This window comes from Neofelis nebulosa, chromosome 13 (genome assembly GCF_028018385.1).
Source record: "Neofelis nebulosa isolate mNeoNeb1 chromosome 13, mNeoNeb1.pri, whole genome shotgun sequence".
Taxonomy (NCBI): Eukaryota; Metazoa; Chordata; class Mammalia; order Carnivora; family Felidae; genus Neofelis; species Neofelis nebulosa.
In genome coordinates this window covers 51,737,342-51,762,185 of record NC_080794.1, presented here as the reverse complement: position 1 = coordinate 51,762,185, position 24,844 = coordinate 51,737,342, and the positions used below count along the sequence as shown (strand labels likewise).

The 24,844-nt window shown below is 51.5% G+C and overlaps 2 protein-coding genes across 8 annotated transcripts in view; one reads left to right on the top strand and one right to left on the bottom strand.

Moving 5' to 3' along the window:
- Positions 1-2,770, top strand: part of DRGX (dorsal root ganglia homeobox) — a 62,656-nt gene extending 59,886 nt beyond the window's left edge. The window contains exon 5 of the mRNA XM_058697003.1: positions 2,243-2,770. Within this exon, the coding sequence (XP_058552986.1) occupies positions 2,243-2,770 (528 nt within the window). The remainder of the gene's footprint in view (positions 1-2,242) is intronic.
- C13H10orf71 (chromosome 13 C10orf71 homolog) overlaps positions 2,442-24,844 on the bottom strand; it is a 29,270-nt gene continuing 6,867 nt past the window's right edge. For 4 of the 7 annotated variants that reach the window (XM_058696996.1, XM_058696998.1, XM_058696999.1 and 1 more), the window contains 2 exons: positions 12,033-12,136; positions 2,442-7,556 (listed from right to left, as the gene is read on the bottom strand). In XM_058696996.1, coding sequence (XP_058552979.1) covers positions 3,154-7,410 — 4,257 coding nt within the window. In that variant the 5' untranslated portion in view covers positions 7,411-7,556; positions 12,033-12,136 and the 3' untranslated portion in view covers positions 2,442-3,153. Of the gene's footprint in view, positions 7,557-7,793; positions 9,690-11,623; positions 11,787-12,032; positions 12,137-16,635; positions 16,745-24,844 lie in introns of those variants that run through there. The other 3 variants (XM_058696997.1, XR_009252388.1, XR_009252387.1) reach the window with 3 other exon arrangements.

Sequence of the window (24,844 nt, the reverse complement as noted above, 5' to 3'; positions counted from 1 at the left end):
GAAGTTACTCAACATCTCAGTGCCTTTGCTTCCTTTATGGTAATATGAGGCTAATGAGGGTACCTCTCCTAGGTCTGTTGAGGATGAAGGCCAGTCTCAAAGCTCCTGGCTCCAGGGCTGGCACATGCCATGTGGTTGACAATGTGAACCTTTGGTCACTTTCCACTGAATAGCCCCAGGACCTTTGATTGTTCCCTTGAGGTACTCTACATCTGTGTACCTTTACCAGAAACATGTAGAGGGGCCAAAACTCATAGGAGGACCCGTGCACTAAATAGAAGATGTAGGCATGGCCTTGACCCACAATTTCTACAAATATGTTTTCACAATTCTCACCACTGCTCTATTAAACACAGTGGTAGAAATAATGGTTTTTCTGGGCAACTCAGAGGAGTGAAATATTAATTCAGAAGCTGAAGGGACATATCAACAAAGGTCTATCCTCTGAGGCTACACTGGTTTCATTCCTGTGTTGGTTAAAAATGCTAAGTAACAATTAGCTAAATCATTGTACATTGGTATGGTAAGGCAAGTCTATTAGTATTTAACAAATGTCATCTTTGTTTGCTAGATAAAAACTGGGAAGTTCTGGTGTCTTCAAAAGCTGATGTGTTACTTGGTGTTTCCTAACTCAGTGTAGGTGCCGTTTCCTGTAGGAAACCCCTTTTCTTCCCAGGCTGAGTTAAGTGCTCCTCAGACCACCTTATTAAATTACTTACCACACTGGACTATAATTATCTTTCTTCTCTGTTAGATTTTACCAGATCTTATTATCATGGTATATCTTTAGTGTCCAGTGAAGTGCTTGGCATAGGGTGGGAACTCTAAAAATGTTTGTAAAAGGGGGGCGGGAGGAAAATAGAGAGAAAGAGAGAGAAAAGGAAGGAAGGGAGGAAGAGAGGGAAAAAGAAAGGAAGAGAGGGAAGGAGGGAGGGAGGAAGGAAGGAGGAGAACGGCATTTACAACTGAGTTGGTCTTCATTGACTTTTGTCCCTCGGAAGCATTACCTGCTTCTTAGCAATATAGGCACCTTGCTGTAAGTGATGGAGGCCCTCCTTCTGGCTGACCTGCTGGGGAGCCAGGTGTCCAAGGAATCCCTGCTCTCTGTGTGCATGTTGCATGCTGCCAAACAGCCTGTTCCTTTTGTGCATTCATAGGGAAGTTGACCTTGATCTCTAAATATCTACCTTTATGCTTTTAGCTCCATCAGTAGCCCTGCTTATATTGTTTCTGAGACAGAAGATGGCTGCCTCGCCAAACATAAGCTCCCCTCGAGAAAAGTATATTTTTCCTTGTGGGGACGTCGTTACTACCACTATGGTTGTTTTTTAATTAAGGGACTCTATTTTTTGGGGGCAATTCTTTTCCTGGACCCTGAGAATTCTAAGATGAGGTATCACTTTCCATGTTTGAGTAAGAGGAAAGCAAGGTGAGGGGATGCTTGGCCCTGGTGGCAGAACCAAGATTGCAGCTCGTTCTTCTCACAGGCATCCCAGTGGGTGACTCCTGGGAACCACACTTCTTGGACAGCAGCCTGCCTGTGTCCCTGCCTAAGCATCTGGTTGACTCACCGCGGCCCTGAGCTGGGGGACTTGTGTAGTATTTGCCCAGTGAAATTAAGGTGTGGCCGTACTTATTGGGAAAACAAATGGGTATAAGATCCCGAGTCCAAATCGTGATCAGGAATATGCTCAGAGTCCTTGTATCTGTGCGAGTCCGGGACTTGGTGAGCTCTGTGCCTTCCCGTCTGTTTCCAGCCCGGAAACAGCTATCTTTGCCAAAAGAACCAGGATGATGTGTTTTGTGGGGTCCCCTGGGACATGGGCAGCATAGTCCCGACAGCTGCCTTGACAGCTGTCCTTTCTAAACAGAGAGGGAGACGTGTTTGCTCCCGTATTTCCCATAGCACAAGAATTACATTGCTTCAGCAGATGCTCTGGGTGGAAGCCTGTGGGGACAGGCCTGCTTTCCTTCTTAGCACAGTTGCCCGCAGTGGGCATCAGCTCACAGACTCTCTCTATTCTCAGAAGTACAGAGACAGTTATTGTATTTTGCTCCCCTGACCTGATTCACATACTTCCCTCCACATCCCCAAAGGCCAGGGAGTCGGGGAAATGCAATTTCCTTTTGAGTACAGGGCACAGGCACTGGTCACTAGATTGGGACAGCTAGGGCCTGACTCAGTTCCTTGGGCCAGCCTTGATGGTGGGCTTGGGTCTTCCTCCTCTTTGTCTCCCAACAGGAATGGAGAGCCTGGCCCCGAGACGGCATGGACAGGTGCCGAGGGCTCAAGGAGAGACACCGGGACCGTGGTGGGTGCCAAGGCTGCTCTGTTCAGACACGAAGCCCCTGCGTCCCGGTGGTGATGGAAGGCCTGGAAGGCACAAGGCACTTTACTCACCGGTGGAGACCCACCCCGACCCAGAGAAGAGAGACAGGAGTCCAGGACAGAATCACATCTGCAAACGTGTTTCACTTTTTAAAAGGTAGCCTTTGTCGATCAGAAAATAGCCTTCAGAGGAAAGCTTCCTCAGTAAAGAAAACCCATTCTACTCAGATAAACATTTCTGCAAGATTGCTTTGGGTCAGTCCTCAGCCATCTCTGCCTGCAGTGAGCTGGAAATGGCTGCTGTGTTGGAGCGAGGGTGGAGTTGTTGTCTATACCACGCTGGACCTGGAGGGGCTGGGCTGGGTGGTCTGCTTGCGGGCAGGGCTCAGCTCAGCGCAGTGCAGTGATTCTGGGGGCCTTGGGAGTTTGCTCACTGCATGAGCCAGCCCTTGAGAAGAAGAAGGTGGGCAGCTGGGGCAGAGCAGCCATTAGGAATCCTCTGGACCTGCCCCAGGGGCATAGCCAGAGGAGGCCAGGGACTAAGGGAGGGGAAGAGAGAGGGGGTCAGTGGAGCAGATCCAGGATCTGGGAAGGGGCTTGGGAGGGACCCGGTCATGCAAATAGCACCTTCCCAGGGAGAGAAGCCCTTCAGGTGGGGTTTTCTCAGAATCCCTACTTCCTTTGGGAATTTAGGGATCTCACATGGCTAAGTATGTGTTGGTGTGTGTGTGTGTGTGTGTGTGTGTGTGTGGATTGTTTGGGGAAAGGGGAAGTAAGTTCTTCTGGGTTTATCTGGGGGCGGGGAGGTTAATCAGACGCAATTCTCAAGAAATGCCTTCTGTGGCGAAGTCCTCTAGGTCGTTGGTGGAGATGATGCCCAGACGTGGGGCATCTCCCCCCTCCTCCCCCAGGCTTGGGGAAGGAGCATCAGGGCGCTGGCCTGCAGAGTGCCGGGTGGGGTCGCCTCGAGGCCTAGGGCCCAGCTGGAGCTGCAGGCCGGCCTCTCGGGCCCTCCAGGGCCCGGGCCCAGCTGCCTTGGTGGTGTGAGGGCCCTGATTTAGGAAGGTGGGGGCAGACAGCTGAGAGGAGCAGCGCAGAGGCATCAAGGCCGTCACGGGCAGGGGCCGAAAGTGGGGGTACAGCATGTAGGGAGCATCCGGAGTGTCTGGCGGGGGTGGCTCCGGGGAGCCCCCTTCTGAGGTTGGGATGGAGACCTTGACGTATTTGCCCGTCTCGGGGTCATAGAAGGTCTTGATTCTCACCTGGAGTGGCAGATCGAAGACAAAGTACTCTCCAGATTGGGGGTCTTGGAGAACCTTCTGGGTGGCAGGGTAAGGGGGCAGGGGAGTAAGGGACTGGGATCCCCCAGGCTGCCTCCTGATGGGCTCTGAGAAGGCAGACACTGAGTGGCGGTGGATGGGAGGGGGCAGGGAGCGGACCCCGGGGCACCTGGGTCGGGGCCTCTCTCCGGGGGCTGGTGGCCCTCGTTCAAGGTCCTCCAGGCACGGCTTTTCTTCCAGGGGTTCGCCATGCTTTTCTTGCAGTTGGTCGGTCTTCCTCCTCTTGCTGGCCAGCTTTTTTGCCCGCCGCAGGGCCTTCTCTGTTTTGGGTGGGACTGCAGGAGGCTTGCTGGCTGCCCTCTCCAGTGGGGCGGGAAGTTCTGGTTTCTCAGGGAGGCCTGCTGAGCTGGCGGCCGCGTCCAGCACCAAGCCTCTTGGAGAAAGTGTCCTGAGGTCTTCTGCAGGTGGCTCAAGTTGGGGGTCCGAGCCAGCCTCCCACGTGAGGGCGTGGGTCAGGTCCTCCCTGCGGGCCACCCTGGCAGAGTGGGGGCTGGCCCAGGGACTGGTGTGGGGACGCTCCCCCGGCAGCAGGCCCGGCTCGCTGGGGGCCTGGGAGGCATCGTCCCAGACGCTGCTGGCGGCAGGGGAGCACGCGCTGCTCTCATCCGGGGAGCTGGCATTGGGGGAAGTTGCCATCTCACCGGGGACCAGTCTTCTCCCCGGGGGCCCTGCTCGGGGTGTAGACAATAAGTGACTTTTGAAATCTTGTGTGTGCTCTTCCCAGCAGGTTCCCGGCTGCTGTGGGGGTGGCTGGTCTTCCAGGTCGCCCTCAGGCAAAGCGATGGTGGGGATGCACCTTGGAGCATCTAGCTTCCCCTGGACTGTGCAGCTGTTCTTGCCATCGTTTGCCACAACTCGACGTGCAGCCTCTGGGGGTGGCTTCAGCCCTTCAGCCTCTGCCACGAGTGGAGGAGATGCGATGTTCCCCGTTGGGGCTGGCACCTGCCCGTGGTCCTCTGTGCTCTCCCAGGCCATGTGCTTCAAGTGTGTGCCCTGCGTGTTAGCGGCTGTAGGCATGTTGGCCACTTCCTGGCTCTCAGGGCCACAAAGACCAGCCTCTTCTCCCCAGCCTGGCTTTGGCAGGTCTTCCTCTTTGTGGCCGCTGCCCAGAGGGTCCTCTGATGACATGGCCCTCAGGAGGGGCAACATGATGGGTTTTATCACGGGGGTGGCCCTGAGGGTGTTGTCTTTAATTGCAAACAGTTTGTGCTTGTTCATAGTGGAAGATGGCGAGGGGGTAGGGTCTCTGGTTGTATCCTTACTTCCCGCGATCCAAGTGCCTCTGAAGTTAGCTTCCTCTCTTGATGCCTTCCTGGGTCTACATCCAGACGAGCTTTCCCCTTCTTGCGACGATGCCCCCTGGCTGTGCTCCTGCACGCACACCTGCCCGTTACTTAAGGCACCGTGCTGTGTCTCGTCTTTCCCTATTGCTTTCTCCTTCTCGTCCTTCTGACTGTCACCTGCACTTACGTCATTCCTCCTGTCTTCCTGCTGGCTCTCCGTGAACCACGTCTTCTGCTGGTCCTCAAAGGAGGCAAAGGACTGGTCTGAAGAGCTGGTGCTGAATTTGGCCTTACCTTTGAAGCATGGCATGAAATCTGATTGGCTGTCACTGTAAAACACATCTTCTTCCTCGGGAGAGAGAGGCCCTGGGGAGAATTTCTGGTTGAAGTTTGGATTCTGAAGTCCTGCCTCTCTCTCGGGTTCTGTCTCTTGAGACACAGATCTCAAGAACCCCTTTTCTAGGCTGGGAGTCTTTGGTTTCTCTGCAGCCTTCCCTGCCTCAGGCTCTCTACTGCAAAGCCGCAGAGACAGGTGCTTCCTGGGGCACTGTTCCCTCGACTCTGGACACTTCCCAGACCTGGTGGTGCCCATTTCTGGTTCTCCGTCGTCCTTCTCATAGCTGTTCCTGTCGGCTCCCTCCCCATTGATGGAGAAGGGGGCTTGGGTGATGGCTGGAGGTGAGTTAAGAGTTAGATAGTTGTCCACAGAGGCTGTACCAGGGTCAGCTTTAGGGTCCATCTGGGTACTGATGTGTGACACAGAAGGGGCATCAGCTGCCCTTTCCTTAGAAAGCTCATTTGGAGGGCTCTCCTCAAGCCCATTGGGAAGGATGATCCCATTGCTCACGGGTTCTTGCTTGCCCCTGGTTTTCTCCTCGAGGCCTTTTGAGAGAGGTGAGGGACTATATGTGCTCTTGACACGCTTCCGTACATCCTTCAGGTTGAACAGCAGGCTAGGGGCTTTGGATTTGTAGCTGTCCCGAGACTGACATTCACTGGGTTCCTTCTCTTGGTACCCGTTTAGCTGTCCTGAGGGTGATGGGGTTATCTCCACCGGCTGGCTGTCAGATGGCTCCAGGATATTCTTGGTGGGTATGATGGGGGTCAGAAGCTTACTGATGTTGAAAGGAGGGCTGTAATGCTCGTTGGGGTCCATGGGCATGTCAAGAGCCTCGTTTTCTGGAAACTGTCCCTGGGGATTGTGCTTTGTGTACAAGGCTGGGCCTCTTCTGGTGGCCTGCTTCTTCTCTTCCGATGCATCTTGTAGACTTTCCTTCTTTCCTTTGCCGGACTTTGGTTTCCTCCATGGTGGCTGGGTGGGCTTCCCCTGAAGGTCGGGCTGGGAGCTAGAATTTCCCTCTGTACCGAATACCTGGGGCCCCGAATCCCGAGGTCCCCAGGGTCCCGATGCAGAGAGAGCCCCTGCTGCCAGCCTGCTCTCCTCCTGACTGCAGCTGGCCCGGGCCTGGCAGGGGGAGACTTTGTGCTCAGAGGCCGGGGGCTCTTTTAACAAGGGCGTGTTCTCGCAATGCTTGGGGGCTTTGCTTTCTGGGACAGGGTCAGCAGCCTCCTTTCTCTCGGGCAGCCGCGGTTGGTGGGCATTCCACGACTCAAAAGCACTGTTTTCACTATGAAGAAAGGTCCCTTTGCGAGGCCACTCCTTACCTCTTCCAGACTCGCCCTTGGATGGCTTGTGGGGAGGAGAGGGGAACTTTGACTCGAACGCATTGGCTGCGTTTTCAGATGTTGGGAGGAAGCTGCTGGAGCTGTGACAGGCCATCTCGGGGTTCTTGGGGGACTCCTGCTCTCCGTGCTTCTTGCCAGGCTGGTGGCTACTCTGATGGGCTCCAGAGACTTCAGCGGGCACCCTCCTGACAGTCAGAAAGGCAGAATCGAAGCAGAAGTTGACGCCACTTTCTGGAAGAGGAGCAAATTTGGGGGGGTTCTTGAGAGCCGGGGGCTTACTGGTTGGGGGCCTGCTGTCACAGCGTTGGCTCTCAGTCCTGTCAAAAGACTTAATTAGCGATGACACTTTAGAAACAGGCTTGTTGCTGCTCCTCAGGCCGGAAACTGGCACCTCCAGTCTCCTCTGGGCTGGCGTCAGTGGGGGGCTGCTTTTGGGATACTTCTCCTCCCCTTGAACGTACTTGGGTAGCTGCTGGAACGTGGCTGCCCAGCCCGAATGCTCGGTGCCTTGTGACGGTAACTGGCTCCAAATACCGCTTTTCCTGTGGGTGTGGCTCACCGTTCCCTGGTGAAGACTCCCAAACACCTGGCGGGTGATATCCGGGGACAGGGTCAGGTCAGAGTCATGGAAGGATGTGTCCTCTGAGATGCACAAGCTTCGGAACGCCCGGTCTGTGAGGCTGCTCACCTCCCTGTCTGCATCGTCCAGCACACTGCCGATGCTCGAGGAGTCGCTGAACCCGTCCGTGCACTTCTTATTCCCCTGCATCATCTGCCAGCTAGGAAGACTGTCCCCCGGTCAGCCAGCGGGTGCCTCTGGGTGACGGTTCTAGAGGGGTTAGATGCAGCCCTCTTTCCACAAAACTAGACCTTCCTGGTGACCAGACGCAATTGCAAAGTGGGATTTTTTTTTTTTCTCTGCAAAAGAAAGACGTGCAGGGTATGAATAGGCTATCCGACTTAGCGGCTCCCTGTGAGAGCTACACACTGGTCCAGATGGGTAAGGGTGCCTGTGGTGGTTAATTTTATGTGTCATCTTGGCTGGGCCCTCGTGCCCAGTTTTTGGTTAAACACATCTAGATGTTGCTATGAAAGTAATTTTAAGATGTAATTAACATTTAAATCAATAGACCTTGGAAAAAGCAGGTTACTTGCTCTCCATGCTGCGGGTGAGCAGCATCTCAAAGACTGAGCTCCCCAGAGGAAGGGAGGATTCAGCCCCCAGTCCTTGGACTGCGGCTGCAACACTGACTCCCCCCTGGGTCTCCAGCCTGCCCCGCAGATGTCAGACCTGCCAGCCCCCATCACTGCAAGAGCCAGGTCCTTAAAATAAATCTCTTTCTGTATGTGCACATCCTATTGGTTCTGCTCCTCTGGGGAACCCTGCCCAAGACAATGTCTAAAGTTCAGATGTGTCATTTTTGCAGAGAGGTCTTCCCTGACATTCCATGGGGGTGTCCCCTCCCCACTTTCTCTCATAGTTCCTGGTTCATCCTCTTTGTGGTACTGAGCATAATCTAAAGTTAAGTTGCCCATCCCATCATTATACTGTAAGAGCCAGGAGCTCAGGAGCCGCTAGACTGTCTGTCTGCTCATTGAACTTGTCCTGGAGCCACCCCAAGAGGGCACAATCCCCAAGAGCCTGCATCACCTGGGTCCATCAACTCTCCGACTTGCCCTTGGGTGTGACCATTGGGAGATGCTGGGTGCAGCCTGGAAAGACCTAGAATCCTTGGCATTTCTCCCCCATCCCTGATTCTGGCTATGGTGTGGGGTCTTGGCAATTCTGCGGTCCTCCCTTGCTATGGCCCCTCCCCTGGCCTAGGTCTCTTTCTGGGCCCAGCAACACTGCTCCCCTTCTCCCTGGGGGCTCCCGGGGGCGGGGGGGATGTCTCCCATTCCTCCTGAATAGCTCCACGTGCTGGGGTCTCCTGAATTCTTATGGCCTGTTATGGTCCCTTCATTAGATTTTCTTCTTTTTAAAAAAAAAATGTGGTGAAATATACAGGACATAAAATTTACCAACGTAAGCACTCTAAGTGCACAGTAGTATTAAGTACGTTCATACTGGTGCAACCACCATTCCTCTCCAGAACTTTTTACAACATCCCAGACTGAAACTCTGTACCTGTTAAATGCCAACTCCACTCCCCACTCCCCCCTACTGCCGACCTCAGCCCTGGCAGCCACTATTTTCTGTTTCTATGAACTCGATTACTCTAGGCACCTCATACGAGTGGAATCACACCATATTTGGTTTTTTATGGCTGGCTGATTCACTTAGCAGAATGTCCTCAAGGATCATCCATTTCCATCCTGTTTCCCCGCCTTTTTAAGGCTGAATAGTATTCCCATGTCATCACATCCTTGCCAGCACTTGTTAGTTTCTGTCTCTCTCTCTCTCTCTCTCTCTCTCTCTCTCTCTCTTTTTTTGTAGTAGCCATCCTAATGGGTGTGGGGCTGTACCTTGCATTTCCTTCTGGGTCCTGTCTGAGATGCTGCTTCCGCTGGGGACCCTGGCCACTTCTCCCGAGGTACATACTTACGCTGCCTGGAACACGCCTGGCCCAGGTAGGAGAAAAGTCAAGGAGCACATGACAAGTCAGCTAAAGTAGCAAGTGTAGACCCTAGCATGGGCCCAAGTGGTGGGCATTTGGGACGGTGAACATCTGGCAGGGTGCTCTGAGTCGTCAGCTGACAGATGACACTGTCACACAGTGGCTTCCTTCCCATCGGCAGTAGAAGCTGGCAAGGCTGAATTCTTCCCTCCTTGGCTGGCTGGTCGGAGGGATAACACTGCCAGGGCTTTAGGGGACGGAACATGAAGATGCTTCCATCAGGGAGGTAGGGCCTGCACACCTTGTGTCCCTGTCCTGTCCTGGCCCCACATGGGGGACAGTGCACGAGGTGTCATGCCCAGGCCTGAGGCTGCTGGGCCAGCAGCATTGTGTTTCAGCCCTGGAGGCCAGCCTTCTTTGGGGCTTTTTGTTTCCTGTGTCTCGACCACAGCCCTCCGGTGGGTTTCCAGTGTTGACTCATTGGCAGGCAGACCTGGTTTTATGAATGGGAGAACTGAGCGGGCTGTGCTGGAAAGAGGAAGGACCACAAATTTTAGCAAACCCCCAATGCACTCTGCAAAAGCCTCTAATGACGTGCTCCTCAGCCCTGCCTTGAAAATCAGGGCTGCTTCTCCCAGAAAGCATATTACAGGCCTTTTAGGGAGCAGAGGACATCTGCCTCAGCCCTCGGGCCCTGCTGGCTGGCCAGCCTCACTCCCTTCCTCACAGGCTTCCCCTTCTAGGCGGCATGCCTCTGGTCACAGGGGTGGGAGCATTTGGATGTCAGGGAAAGTTCTGGCCTTTCTGATCAAAGGAACAATCCCTGTGGTCTCCACCCTGTTGACGCCCTCTCTTCCTGCTTCGCACGGGGACACAAATCCTGGAATGGAGTGTGTTTGTTTGCTAGAGCTGACACAACGAAGTACCACAAAGTGCTGGCTTACACAACAGAAAGTATCTCCTGGTGCTAGAGGCTGGAAGTCCTAGATCGAGGTGTCAGTCGGGTTAAGTCCTTTTGCAGGCTGCAAGGAAAGGGTCTGTTCCAAGCCGTTCTTCTTGGTTTGTAGATGTTCATCTTCTGTGTCTTCTCACTGTCTTTCCTGTGTTTCTCTCTGTCCAAACTTCCCCTTTTTATAAAAGCATCAATCCTTTAGGATTAGAGCCCACCCTAATGATCTCATCTTAACTAATTACAGCTGTCATGACCCTATTTCCAAGTAAGATCTCATTCTGAGGTCCTGGGGGTTAGGACTTCAGCATGTGAAAATTTGGGGAATACAACTCAGCTCACAACACCGAGGCCTTCAGTCTGCAATCTTGAGGAACGAGCAATGACAATTAAAGACCAATATGCTGAGGACAACCTGGTGGGCAGGACAGTCCTGGGTCATCAATGACATGGCTGAGCGGTGAGTCTGTGCCAGAACTACCTGTTCTGGATTTGTGTGATTGGGGTGGGGCGGGGGACTTTAGTGGCTTCGACCAAGGTGGGTCAAGTTTTCTGGATCTTGAGGTCCTGCCAATACAGTCAGGGAGGCTTCCGGCATCCTGAATGCTGGGGTCGTGGTCTTGGCAATGGCTGTGCTCCGTAATGGTAATACTGGGGTTTCCATACTTCCACATTTACGTGAAAATAGGACAGTAGAGATTTAAATTTAGAGTCTTAAAGTAAGCAACTCCCAGCCAATTAAATACCACCCCCAGTAGCAGATATTTGTTATTTTTTGAACGCTCAGCTTCCATCCATCTCCTCCGAGTAAAAGCACTTGATAACTTTGGGGCAATTTCCTGTCTCCTCTGTGGTTAGTCTTGGTGGGGTTGAAAGTTCAAGGTGCCTGCCGAGATCTCCCCGGGTCCAGAGCAGACGTGAGACCCAGGCCAGGCCCTTTGTACTGTTTCTTCTAAAGTGATGCCGGGATGGAAATGTGCTCGAACGTTCTTTCCAGTGGCAGAGCTGTCTGCTCACTCTTGCCCAGGCTGGGACTTCACCATTCACCTGGAGTCTGCAAGGGCTCCATTTTCCTTTTAATACTCATCTATTTCAGCTGAATTTGCCCAGTTTCTGTTTCTGTTGTGCATGGCCAAAGAACTCTAATTGATTTTGGGTTGTGTCGTAATTCCACACACTAATAAAAGATGTCCACTGATATTTGGAGTATTCAGAAAATACAGTAGTTTCCCCTTATCCATGAGGGATACATTCCAAGACCCCCAGTGGATGGCTGAAAACCGTGGGTGGTAGTATCGAACCCTGTCCACACTATGTTTAACCTATGATAAAGCTTACTTTATAAATCAGATGCAGGAAGAGATTAACAACAATACGATAGTATACAATAGTAAATAGAACAATTATCACAATATACTATAATAGAAGTTATGTGAATGTGGTCTCTCTCTCTCAAAATCTGACTGTACTGTACTTACCTTTCTCGTGATGATGTGATATGATAAAATGTCTATGTGAGGAGATGGCGGGGAGTGAATGATGTGGGCACCGTGAAGTAGGGTTAGGCTATTACTGACCTTCTGACTGTATGTCAGAAAGAAGGACCATACATGCTTCCAGACCGTGGTTGACTTCAGGTGACTGAAATCGCAAAAAAGCAAAACCATGGATAAGGGGGAGCTACTGTAACCACATTTCTCCTGCCTTGGGAAGAAGAGAGGCCTTTATTCAGATAACTTCTTCAATTCTGATTTGATTTCCCTGGCTTCAGATGGGACAGTCATAAATTTGGTTTCACCCTCCACCTCTCCCTCTCGTCTCCCGATGTCCAGTGGAGCCACCACAGCGGCTGACAACCGAAAGTGTTTCCTTGGGTTGGTTCCATACCTGTTATGGCAGTGGGGACTGCAGGTGCCTGCCTCGCTGGATTTTAGGGTCTGTAGTTTTAAAACTTCTTCTCATGCTTGCATTCACTGTTATCATTGCCCCATCTAGAAAGAAGAAAAATAATATTAGTGGACCCAACTGACCAACTGGTCAAGCACATACTGGGTGCAAAAGATGTCTTTAAATGTAAGACACTTGGCTTTGAAAGCGAACTGTCTTACTGACATTTAAAGATATATATATATATAATATATGTCTATATAATGTATGCATATATATGTATATATATACACTATATATGTCATAATTATATTATATAATATATAATTATATAATATAACATATTATATAATATATAAATATATTATAATATATAATATATAATATAATATAAATGTATATATATAAATACACATGTATATGTATATATTTAATCTGCACTTGAGATTAAATATTTATATTATAAAATATTATATTAGAATATATAATATAAAATATATTATATAATCATATATTATAATTATAATATATAATATATATGTGTATATATATGCATATATATGTATATATATAAATGCACATATATATGTATATATTTAATCTGCACTAGAGATCAACAAAATTCCAGACATAGGCATTTTTGGTGAAAACCAATATAGGGCCAGTATCCATACCTTCCAATATTCATTAATTCATCTCTGGTCCAAGGAATCTTCAGGAACCTGTACTAAGCTGTTGGGATTTCTAATACGATTGGCGCAGTCGTGAATTATTTTTTGCTAGTCATATCTGACCAAAGGCCCTTTCCCACGTGGATTCATAACTCAGGTTTTGCAGTGAAGAGAATTGGAGTGGCAGAACTTGAATCCACTCAGCAAGCTGTAGCACAGTGTTCGATTTATTGTTGGCAGGAGGCTTGAGTATCTATTTTGACAGCTAAAAGAACCAAAAAGCTGCCCAGGAGAATTCGAAGAGTGTACAGAATAAAGTGTAAGCTAATTAAAATAAATCCATTATGCAAATTTTAAATGCAGACCACTGGGGCTTCCTCAAGACCTTCCACACCTCACAGCTCCTGGATAATTGATCTGGTCCGTGGTAGTTTATTAATAATATTAATAATCATACTAACTCAGATTTGTGGAGTACATTTCTTTGGAGGCTCACAGAAGGCTTTGTGTCTACCACCATCTGTCTGGCCTCGTCCCTGACTCCTAGGCTGTCCTTTGTCCTCACACCACGCCGGGTTCCCTATTTCAAGCTCATGCCGTATTGTCACAGGTCACATATCATAAGCCACATATCCCGGGAATTGATGGTAGCTTCATTTTCTTCTCAACTAGAAAGAAAATCCCCTGAACCCAGAAAAGAAATCTTTAAACACAGAAAAGTAAATCAATTACTTGCCTTTGTGGACTGAGCTTGTCAACATGGAAGCAATGCTCAAACTAGGCATAGAAAAGAAGGAGCAAGAATGAAAGAGACATTCCACTGGAATGGAGAAGGACTGCTGACCTTGGATATTAAGACCATCTGAAAAATTCAGATTGACCCTTTTGTGTCACTAGATAGTTGGTCCATTTCATTGCCTGCCACTCCACTGAGATGCAGCTCAAAGATAAGGACGAAATCAGTCCATGTGGCATGTGGCCGAGACGTAGATGTAGAAGGGTGTGGTGACATTTATTTTGTGAACATTTAGGGAGACTATCACTCTGTGCTTGGATTCATGGACTCACTGTCAGTGCTGCTGAAACACACTTTTTAGAGGCTGACAAGTCTGCCCCACTCACTGCTTCGGGGACTCCCTTGGGCTATGCAACATTCATTCTCAGCACCGCATTCAGGAACAGCTTGTAAAACTCAAATCTGTTCATGTCAACCTCTTTATTAGAACCCCTCAATGGTTTCCCAGTTTTCAAGAGTGAAAATCAGCCTCCTTAACAAAAAGCCTTCTTTTCCATCTTCCTCTTGAACTATTTCCTTCCCCCCCCCCCCCCCCGGGCTTTCCAGAGTGTGCCTCAGAGCCTTTGCACACATTGTTCCCTCTCCCTGGAATTATTTACTTTCACCTTTTCCCTATTACCTGCTTAACTCTTACATATGCTTCCGAACCCAGCTCACGGGACCCTTCAATAAGGCAGCTTCTTTAGGCTATTTTAAGTCTCCCTGTTATATGCTTGGCCATACCCACTGGCCATACCCACTCCTTTGCAGTACTTAATATAATTGTACTTAAGTAGTTAACTGGGCGATTATTATTTAATGTTTGTCTTTACTGATAACCTGGGCGCTTCTCTGTGGCTGTGTCCCTGTCTGGCTGGCTCTCCAGGCTACCCTCAGGGAGCATAGCGCACAGTGCAAGAAATATCTGGTAAATGAGTGAGCAAATCATTTTACCTCTGTCATATTATTCACACTGCTGACTGGCTTAGCAGGACTTATTTTATGGGAAGTCAATTATAATTCGATTCATTCCAGAATTATCACAAATCTCAAATTAGTGAATTTGAATTCAAGTGGATTTCATTTACTTTTTGATTCCCAGCCCTAAAATATGTAAAGTCTGCCTGTGGTAAGAGGTGGGAACAGGTGGAAGAGCTGTCTTAGAGACGGCTCCCAGGCTGGCACGCTGGAAGGCGTTCATTTGCACCATGGCATATACCATTTAAGTTAGGATTGAGTTTCAGGTTAATCCGAGAGAAGTAAGAAGCAACTTCATGACCTCTCCATTTTCCCATTTGTCTTGTTAATTGCACTCAGGGCTCCAGTTGGGGGATGACTTTGATTCCCTCCGGAGGGCCAGCATCCAGTAAATATTTGTTGAGTACATTAACTGGGGTGTTGTTTACGGTCACATCACAAATAGTCATTAACTGATACATTATCTAAATCGTGGGTGCCAGCAGATGACATGTTGGCCTCTGCCCTGTGTTGTACAGGCCATCCTGGAGAACACCCACAGCACTCTGTTTTCTGGTCCTCCCGACACTCCGCCTGCTGATGCCAGATGCTGGGAAAGCTGGCATCGGGTAGAGCGGGTTCTGCAAAGCATCAGGATGCACAAGGGGTTTGGGGTACCCCGGCAGGAAGTAGTGGACTAGACTTTCCCGTTCAGCCGCTGGGGCGGGGTAAAGGGGCTGGTGACACATCCATCTTGAAGACTTGCTTGGTGGGGGAACTGGGGGCATGTCTGCACCCCTGTGGCCTTCAGCCTGGGAGAGTTAACACTTGAGGATGTATTTTGTTTTTTCCTTATTGCCAGGGTCATCTTTTGGGGTCAGAATACCTATCAGACAAACCACATCTGAGTGTGCATCCTCATGAATCAGCTTTTTCTCCTGACGTGCAACGAAATGCCCTCTGCACGGTCATCACTAGGTTCTGTCTCTTCTGAAATGTTTTCTCGTGTGGTGCTGTTTTCTGTGCCACACTGCAGGATGCTGTCGAACCATCGTGCACTGGAACATGCCGACTTCTGCAGATACAGTTTCCTCTCTTCTGGTCCCTTACAAATGCCTCTGCGCGACCCCAAAGGCCCTCTTGGTGGCAGAGCTGGGGCTCTCCCCATGCTCGCCTCTCTCCAGGCCTGCGGTGCGCTGATGAAGGAGCAGTAGGCCCAGGTGACTCTTGGCTTGGCTCCTTGGAGTCCTACTCTCGCTCCCGGCCATGTCTCTTTGTGTCCCCTCGGCCACCGACTGCTGACTGCTTCCTCCTCAGCTCTCCTCTTCCTTGTAGAGTTTGTTTTTTTTTTAATGGCTTTGTTCCACTTTATCTGCTGTAAATCCATCTTTCCAACAAGGTCTTGAGCTCCTTGGAGTGAGAGCCCCGACCTGCTTCGTCTTTGACTGAGAGGATCGCCGGTGCATGGTGGTCACTCGGCACTGTTTTCAGCTGCTGCAGCTGAACGCGCTTCCTGACTCGTAAGGGTGTGAGGACAGAGGCTTGCTGCAAGTGTGTGGTATGGTTGCAGGAGGGCCGAAAGCTCTGCCACCCCGCGGTCTCCTCGCCTCCCACCGGGCTCCTGGCTGGAGCCCGCCCAGGCCTGAGACGGACGACACACAGCCCGACTTCTGCTGGTCTGTCCCAGGCAGTGTGGACAGGAAGTGGCTGGAGGAGGGGGCTCATACCCCTCGCCCTCTGCACACCCTTCTCCAGACGCCCTACATACCGCTACTCATCCCAGCCCCGTGGCTGAAGAATGGTTGGGATATTTTGTATCAGAGTTCTCCATAAAATTAATCATCACATACTTAAGTTAAAAACACGTGTTCATTGTTTATCTGAAATTCAAATTTCACGGGACATCCTGTTTTTTATCTGGCAACCCGAGGTCCTCACGACTTTTGGAACCCAGAGCGGGTCACCCTCGGCGGAGGCCAACGCAGTGAGTCAATACAGGATGACTCATGTCTGCACGTCACCCTGCAGTTCGGGACACATGTGTTTGATTCCCATCATCTCTACGAGGTGGGGTGAGCGGGCCTGAACTGTCACCATTTTCTAGGTGGAGAAGGAAAGACACAGAGAGGTGCAGAACGTTGTTCGGTGTCACACAGCCTGTAAAGAAGAGAACCAAGGCTGGGATTCAGCTCAGGCTCACCATCATTCCACGCCTCCTCCAGGAAGCAGTCTTGACCCTCTGGTCCCTGGGCTCGGGCGCAGATGGGCGTGTCTTGGGCTCGTGGGCTGCAGTTCAAGGGGGGATCGAGGGCCGGGATGGAGAAGAGGAGGGTTTTTGTTTCTCATCACCTCCCACGGATCTTCTCAGCTCCAGTTTTCGTGAGAACCACAGGAATGGACATGCTGATTCAGCTGGTGAGCAGAGGTCCTCCCTGTCGGGGAAGGCAGACGGCAGGCAGGTTCGGGTGGGCCTTGCAGAGCCGGGAGGGATGCTCTCCAGCTGCTAAGAAGGCCGTTTCGTTCTCCTCTGGTTCCTGTCTTTGCACAGGAAGCCACTGGGGTTTGCTTTGCTGCTGGGTTTGACCACTTGCCTGTAGTGTGGTTTTTTTGAGCCCTGGCTCTTTGGGTGGATTTAATTACCTTAATTGAATGGTGTTTTCACTTCTCAGCAAAGCGGAAGCAGGAAGCTGGTGGAGAGGACAGGGGTTGGCTTTATCACACCCAGAAGGCCCTAACAAATTGGAATTGATTCTTCTTGGTATTCTTTCTGGGTGGTTTTTTGAGATGTTGAGGTAGGCATGCCTTGAGGAGCAGTTCAGCGTAGCGAACACGACAGCCCCCTGTCTGTGTGCTCACGGGCCCTGTTCTAGTCTGTGAATGCACAGACGGCCCACAGACAGCCTTTCCCACCCACCCCACACCAGGCCAGTGCCTTGCTCTGGACCCCTGCCCAGAGCCAAGCTCTTTGACCTCCCTGTGCCATTGCCAACAGCCCTCCCGCTTGGCAGTTTCCGAGAGAACGTCCTTGTCTACATCGTATATTTTACAAGGTGAACGAGGGTGGCAAAATCGACTTCCTCAGTTGGGGTCCTTCGGAAGGGGGAGCAGGGCACATGCCTGTGATCACTCATTCCTCACTAAAACCCATGATCCCGCGCCTTACAGGTGAGGGAATTGAGGCTACCTGGGTTACTCTCTGTGTCCTGGGGAGTGCTGGAGCTGGGATTGCGAATCTTTTCTCCAGGGCCCTGCTTCCTGGCCCCATGATGATTCCTCCTCGGCTATCCCCAGTGTGATGATTGCTCTGTCCTTTTAACTTTTGGAAATTAGAAATTTCAAGGTCATTACATTGTGCCGGAAGAAAACATGGGCTCTCATAAAGCAAACTTGAAGGTCTTTCGTGCAATCATTCGCTTCACAACTATCCCCAGAGCCCTACTGTGTGCCACCCTGTTCTGGAGCTGGGGATACGGCAGTGGCAGGACTGACCTGGGCTCTGCCTTGTGGGACTCAGGTGAATCTCCACAGACACGGGGCCACATATACCTCAGATTGCCTCAGATTGGCTTCCATTGGGCAGGGTCTCTCATGCATGGAAAATGCAACTTTGATTTGTAACACAGGTCATTGTGCATCTGGTTTGGCCATTTTGGTTCCACTGGTCTGGAGTGAGCAGGGTAAGAGGGTGGGCCTACATCCTGGCCTGGTTGAATGGCCCCAGCCTAGGAACTAGAACTGGAAAAACAAAGGCTCTCAGACTGACCCCACTCTCTTGTGCCCTGGGAGAGGACAAGCCTGGCTTCCTCCAGCCCCAGGAATACAGTGTACAGGAATGCACCAGGGGCCCCAACGGCAGCACTGGCCTGGCCCGTGTCTGAATCTTCCCTGAATCGCATCACATGTGTGAGGGGTTTCCAAGCCCTGCAACATGTAGGAGTCCAGGAATCACAGGGAATGTGGCTGGAGGAACCAGCTTGGCCAGGCTCGTTGGACTCACAGAGCCAGTTGTGAGCAGGTGATCACAGCTACTGTGGGCATTCTGCTGCGCTCAGGAGATAGCAAGGGAGGAGAGAGGCTTTCTCCCTGGAGCTCAGCTCAGTCTGAATTGCATTTCCTTCCTAGGTCACCAGTCTGCCGTGTCTGGACGGGACATTTCCTCAGGGGCCTCTGAGCATTACCCATGTCTGCAGCTAGAGGTCAGGGAGCCTGGCATAAGGAAGGCCAGGCCTGGTCTGAGTTCCCCACACACCCAGTGGAGCTCCCAGTCGCAGGATAATGGGGGAGAAGCAAGATAGAGAGGCCAGGGGAGGAACGAGAGAGGTGGAGAGAGGGGCTGAGTTCAAAGACCCAGCAACTTGACCCTGCTGGCTCCTGTTTTGTTCCCTGGTTGTGTGACCGGGGGGCTGAGTAATGTTTAACAACTGGCTGTCCGGGGCAAAGTTCCTGCTTTGTAGCACCGGCTGATTTCAGTGGCTGACACCCAACTGCTGACCCAGTATTGTGGCAGTTGGTCTGACATACAGATAGTGGACCATCCCATGTTCGGGGGCTCCGGGAGCCTCTGGATTCTCACTTTGATAAGGATCCTTGGGCAGGGGTCTCGCAGCCCTGCTTCTGACCATTTCTGGTGGCCGGCCACTGTCGGGGAACACTCCTTGGAGTTCCCAGTGGCCAGATGTGCTAGACTCAGCCAGAGCTGTTTTTGGACACCCCCTTCCACCAGCAAGGAGATCAGGTCTGGCATCGCTGGGCTTTGAGAAGCGGACCCACCAGGTGCTCTCGGCAGATGGCCTCAGTGGACAGACCAAACCCGAACTCCAGGGGCTATACTGACCATCAGGCCAGGGCAGGGCAGCCTCTGGAAGGGGGACACACAGCTCTTTCAGAAACACAGGGGCCACCAAAATGGTGGGTCCACCTGGGTCTGGTCCAGGCTCTGGTGCTCGTCTACATGCCCTGGGTACGACCTCGGCTAAATTACAGCAAGTCTTTGAGCCTCAGTTTTCTCATCTGTAAAATGGAGCCAATGTTATGCACCTGTGTATAAATAACGGGGGTTCTCAACCTTGGCACTATTGACTTTGCTGAAGTGCCCTGGGGCAGATTCGGCACTGGCTGAGAACTGCTGTTGTGGAATCAAGGAGAAAACATTAGCCCAGCCACTGGAACATCTTTGTTCGTTCATTCGTTCATCCATTCATTCATTCATACCTTCCACATCTCCAAGAACATCTTGCCCTGAATTCTGGCAACGGTAGGAACTAAAATGAGCTAGCAATCGAATAGGCAGTTCTAGACAGTAGAAAGAGCTGGAGGCCTGGTACCAGGGCAGGGTTGTTCTTGAGCAAGTCACTTAACTTCTACCTATTTGCAAAACAGGAACCATGAGAAACGAACCTGGCTCTGCCCACCCTCTTTGGGCTGCTCCCCACGCTGGAGGGAGCTGAGGAAAGAAAGGGTCCTGAAATTGGTCCCTGAGGCAGTCACTACCTGAGTCTCCAGGTGATTAGTGCCACCCGACTCCCCAGGTCCTGGGTCCTTCCCCGGCCAGGGGGACACCGCCCCAGGAAGAGGCCCAGTGAGCCCCAGCCACCACAGAACTGTGTTTTATCTTCTGGCCACTGGGCATGGAGGGAACTATGTGCGTGCCTTTCTCCACATGTCTCCCAAGAGTGGAGGTTTTTGACATCTGCTTGTTTTTCACTCAACACAGAGTAGGAAATACACTTCCCTCGCAGCACAGAACCTGCTCAGAGACGTATACAGTTGACCTTTGAGCAACATGGGTCCGCTTATACGTGGCTTTTTCCATAAATACAGTACAGTACCATACATGTGTTTTCTCTTCCTTATGCTTTTCTTAATAACATTTTCTTTTTTCTAGCTTCTTTTATTGTAATAATAGAGTACAGGCTATATATGTATTCGACTGCTTATGTTATCAGTAGTTAAGTTCTGGGGGAGTCAAAATACACGGATTTTTGACTGCATGGGGTGGACATTGGTGCCCCTCACCGCCTCGTTATTCGAGGGTCAACTGCAGATCAAGGAAAATTCAGGAAGCAAAATTCACTCTGCTTATCTGTGCTACTCTGATACCTTCTGTTCTATCCTTCTATTTAAAAATTTTTTTTAAACGTTTTATTTATTTTTGAGACAGAGAGAGACAGAGCATGAACGGGGGAGGGGCAGAGAGAGAGAGGGAGACACAGAATCGGAAGCAGGCTCCAGGCTCTGAGCCATCAGCCCAGAGCCCGACGCGGGGCTCGAACTCACGGACCTCGAGATCGTGACCTGAGCTGAAGTCGGCCGCCCAACCGACTGAGCCACCCAGGCGCCCCTCTATCCTTCTATTAAAAAAAAACCCCATTTGCAATTTGGTAAGTGATTTTTATACCCAATAATGAGTTCTGATCTGCAGTGTGTTTTATAAACTACTCTGGATCAGTAATTTCAGGCATTCCTGGTTAGGCTCAATTGTAGCGATGTTGGGTCTTCCTTTGGATGGAGAAGTGGGGAGCTGAGGCGCTTGCCCTGCCTGCAAGGTCTGCCCAGATGCATGTGGGGGAGGGGAGGAGACCATCTCAGGTGGTGGGTTTACAGGCTAGGCCTTGCCCTTGCTTCGGCGCTGTGTCCCCAGTCCCTGCACAGTGCCTGGTCTTTGTCAAAGGAGCAAATGAATCAATGAATAAGAGACATCCCCCTGTACTAAGTGCCTGGCATAAGACAAGTACTTCATATACCCCAATATTATTGATTAATGTTTATTATTATGTAATTAATATTTGCAACAACCTTGAAAAGCGGCAATTACTCTTGTTCTTTACAGAGGAGGAACCTGGAGTCTAGAGGGGTTTACTGCCTGAGGGTGTGGGGTTTGAACCCAAGGCTGTTGGGAAGGAGAGGGTGCCTACAACTGGCATTTAAAGGGGGTTCCTCCAGGAGCTTCTGAAATGCCTCATGGAAACTGCGGAGTTCTGCTCAGTACCATCCCACCCCTGGCCACCCGCAGCCCCCACTCTCCTGGTTCTTGCCCTCAGATCTCTTAGGAGCTCATCTCATGACCTTGGGTCATAGGATGTCCTATCGCCAGCACCCCATCACACCTGAGATTCTGTGTATGGTGCAAAGGCCGTGAAAGCCTGCCCTGCCCCTTACTGGCAAGCGTGGCTCTCTGGTTATGAGCTGTGGAGTCAGGCACACTTGGGACAAGTTGTTCAATGTTTCTGAGCCTCAGTCTCATTCTCATAGGCTGGGGCTGATGGGGAGGGACACCCAGCAGCCTGGGACTCACAGAAGTCCCTATGGCTCATGAAGAGGGTCTTGCAGGGAGAAATGATTATACCCAATAACCTGAACTCCACCTTGGGGAGCCTTGTCCAGAGAGGAGGCCCCTTCAGCGGCTCCCAGAGAAAAAAACACTTGGATTTGTTGGGAGAAGGGTGTCCCTCGGCACCCATCCTGTCTCCAGCCCCTGGGAAGAGAACCAGGAAATTTGGGAGAGGGCACCCCATGAAAGCATCCTTGGAGTGTTCCAGGTTTGGGCAGGAGAGGAGGTTCTGGGCAGGACACCCAGACCATGGGGCCAGGGGTGCTGCAGCGTTCACCCATCTGTAAATCAGAGCCATGGGGCTGGGTGGCAGAGGCAGAGAAGGCTGGGAGAGCCTTCTGTGAGCATCAGCACCCTGCTGGACAGTTCCAGGCGTCTGCCCCATTTATGCAGCTCCTACTACCCGCCACACACTTGGTATCCACGGTCTTGCTCAGTGGTCACAACCAGAGGCAAGCTAGGCAGGGTTCATGCCAAAGGAATCTGAGGTGGGAAAATTGAGGGTCAGAGAGGTTGAGGAACTTGGTCAAGGTCACACAGCGAGAGAGCACCAGAGTTGGGATTCAGACTCAGGTGTCTGTGCTACATGACTCTGCCCTTCCTATGCAGCGAAGGCAGAGAGAGTCTTTGGGTTTCCGGGGGCCTCCATCTGCCATGGTGTCCATGCAGGGTGGGGAGTGGCAGCAAGCTTCTCTCTTAGCACCTTCTCTTCTACCTTCTATGGCCCTCCTCTTCCCATCAGGGAGCATCTGCTTTGGCAAAGCTAGACCTGGCTGTCCTTCAGGGAGCATACTGGAGGGTGCCGTATTCCCTGTCCCTGCACAGCCAGGAAGGCATGACTTTATGGGATGGGGGAGGGGCCTTGCCTGGAGAATCAGGAAGTCTTAAACCCAGGAATTCTTAAACCCCTAAACCCCATGCGCGTGCACACACACGCACGTATACACACACACCAGAGCCTGGCTGTCCCTGGCCTTCTCGCTTCCTGCTGGAGGTTGGAAGTAGATGGCAGACGCCTGTTTGGTAGATGACAGCTGTCCTTTCTCCCAGGAGCGTGGCAGTGGAGAGCCCAGCTCCTCCAGGGAAGGAGAGACAACTTCCTTGCCATGAGGGACTGACAACCATCCCGCCTTCTTCATGGAATCCCTCATGGGATGCTTTACAGTGGCAAGAAAAAGAATTCAGATGTGGCCACCTGGGTTATCCTTCTAAACATGAACCCTGAAGAATGTTCTTCAGACAAAGTTATTTAAAACCACAGCTCCAGTCGATGTGAAAAGATCAGCTTCTTGGAGCATTTCCTACCATGTTCGAGAACAACGTGGGGACCTTGTCCCCTTTCCTTCCCTAAGGCAGGGGTCCTTCTCAGGGCCCCAGAAGGCTTGTTGGAGTGCCGGTCCCCACCCAGGAGATGTCGACTCGGGAGGTGGGGGTGGGGGTGGGGCACTGGGGATGCTGGTGCTGCTGGTCTTGGGACCACACCAGGGGCACCGCTGCCCTAAGCTGGAGGCTGTGCCCCTTTCTGGGAGGTTGTGTTGATAAGTCATAGCTCTTGGGCCACTTGGGCCACATGGGTGTCAACCATTGAGGTTTGGACTGCGTATGCCTCTCTCTAGGCCCGGCTCTGGGGAGGCTGTGCCTGTGTGGGGTGCAGAGATGAATCAGAAACACTACCCTCCTCAAGGGACCATCACCTGTGAGGGGAGAGCAGGCAGAGGTGAGTGTGAGCTGCCCGTCCAGGAGGTGGAAGGAAAGAGGTCTCACCAGGTGGGGCTTGCATGCAGGCAGCCGCGAGAAAGCTTTGGCTGCCAGTGTGTGTGTGAGCACCCACCCGGGTCCCTCCTGGGCACACAGCAGAGGGTGGTGGAAAGCGCCCGAGATTTAGAGTCAGACCAGGGCTCTCCTTTCCTAGTCCTGTGTGACCTCGACAAGTTACCTCCCCTCTCTGAGCCTCCGATCCTTCATCTGCAACAATAGCTACCTCACTGGGTGGTTGTGAAGGGCGGGGGTGAAAACATATCAAGAGCCCCGAGGACACTTACGCAGCATAAGGACTCAATACATGGAAGCTACCGCCACTGAGATCTTGGGCTTTTGAAAGCGCAGAGAAGGAATCCCCTATCTACCACTGCGTAACACCCGCCAACAGGATTGCCGAGTGCATTAAATGAACATGTGTGTGTAAAGCACATAGTAGGTGCTCACTAAATGCCAGCTGGCATCATTTCTAATCTCCAGAGGGGGGCAGTATAACATAATGGGAAGGGCAGACACTGATGCCAGGCCCCCTTGGACATGGCTCCTGGTTACGGCAGCTGTGAGTGGCCCTCCGCAAATTATAAACCCTGTTTGTGCCTCAGTTTCCTCATCTGTAAAATGAAACTAACAGTAGTACTTGCCTCATGGGGTCGTTGTGAGGACCCAGTGAATTCACGTCTGTGAGGTGGCTGGCAGCTAGGAACGATCTGTAAATGTCGCTATCACCCCCACCACGCATCCTGCCTAACCTAGGGCCGGGACATGGTGGTCACTAGGACAACATTGCCTTTGCCCAACGTAAAAGGGAGAGAGAAGCAAGGCAGTGACTGACCAGCATGCCCAGGGGGCTTCCCTGTCCTGGGATCCACCCCCAGGTGTGCTCTCTCTGCCTGGTTTCTCTGCCTTAGTAAACCACTCCGCTCCCTCATTCTTAGACTGGATCTTGGCTGACCTTGCACAGCATTGGCGCTTGTAGGGTGTTCCCCTTAAACAGCGCGTCTGCAGCTCCTGGGCAGGCCCCCAAAGCAATTTGGGGAAACCTTCCACGCTCAATGACAATTTGGATTCCTGCCCTTGCCCTTGAGATTTAAATTAAGATGAGGCAAATTTACATTAGGTAAAATCAAGTAAAGTTTTAACCTCCTTTCTCCCCCTCGGGAGGGGCTGGTGGGGCAGAGCAGGGCGTCCTGGCTGATGATGGTGTGCACGGAGTGATCCAGATGCTGCCCACGTTGCCGTGTGGGTGGGAACATCACTTCCCTCTGGGGCTGAGTCCTCCACCCCACGTGCTAAAAGGTGCACAGACCCAGGACACAATATG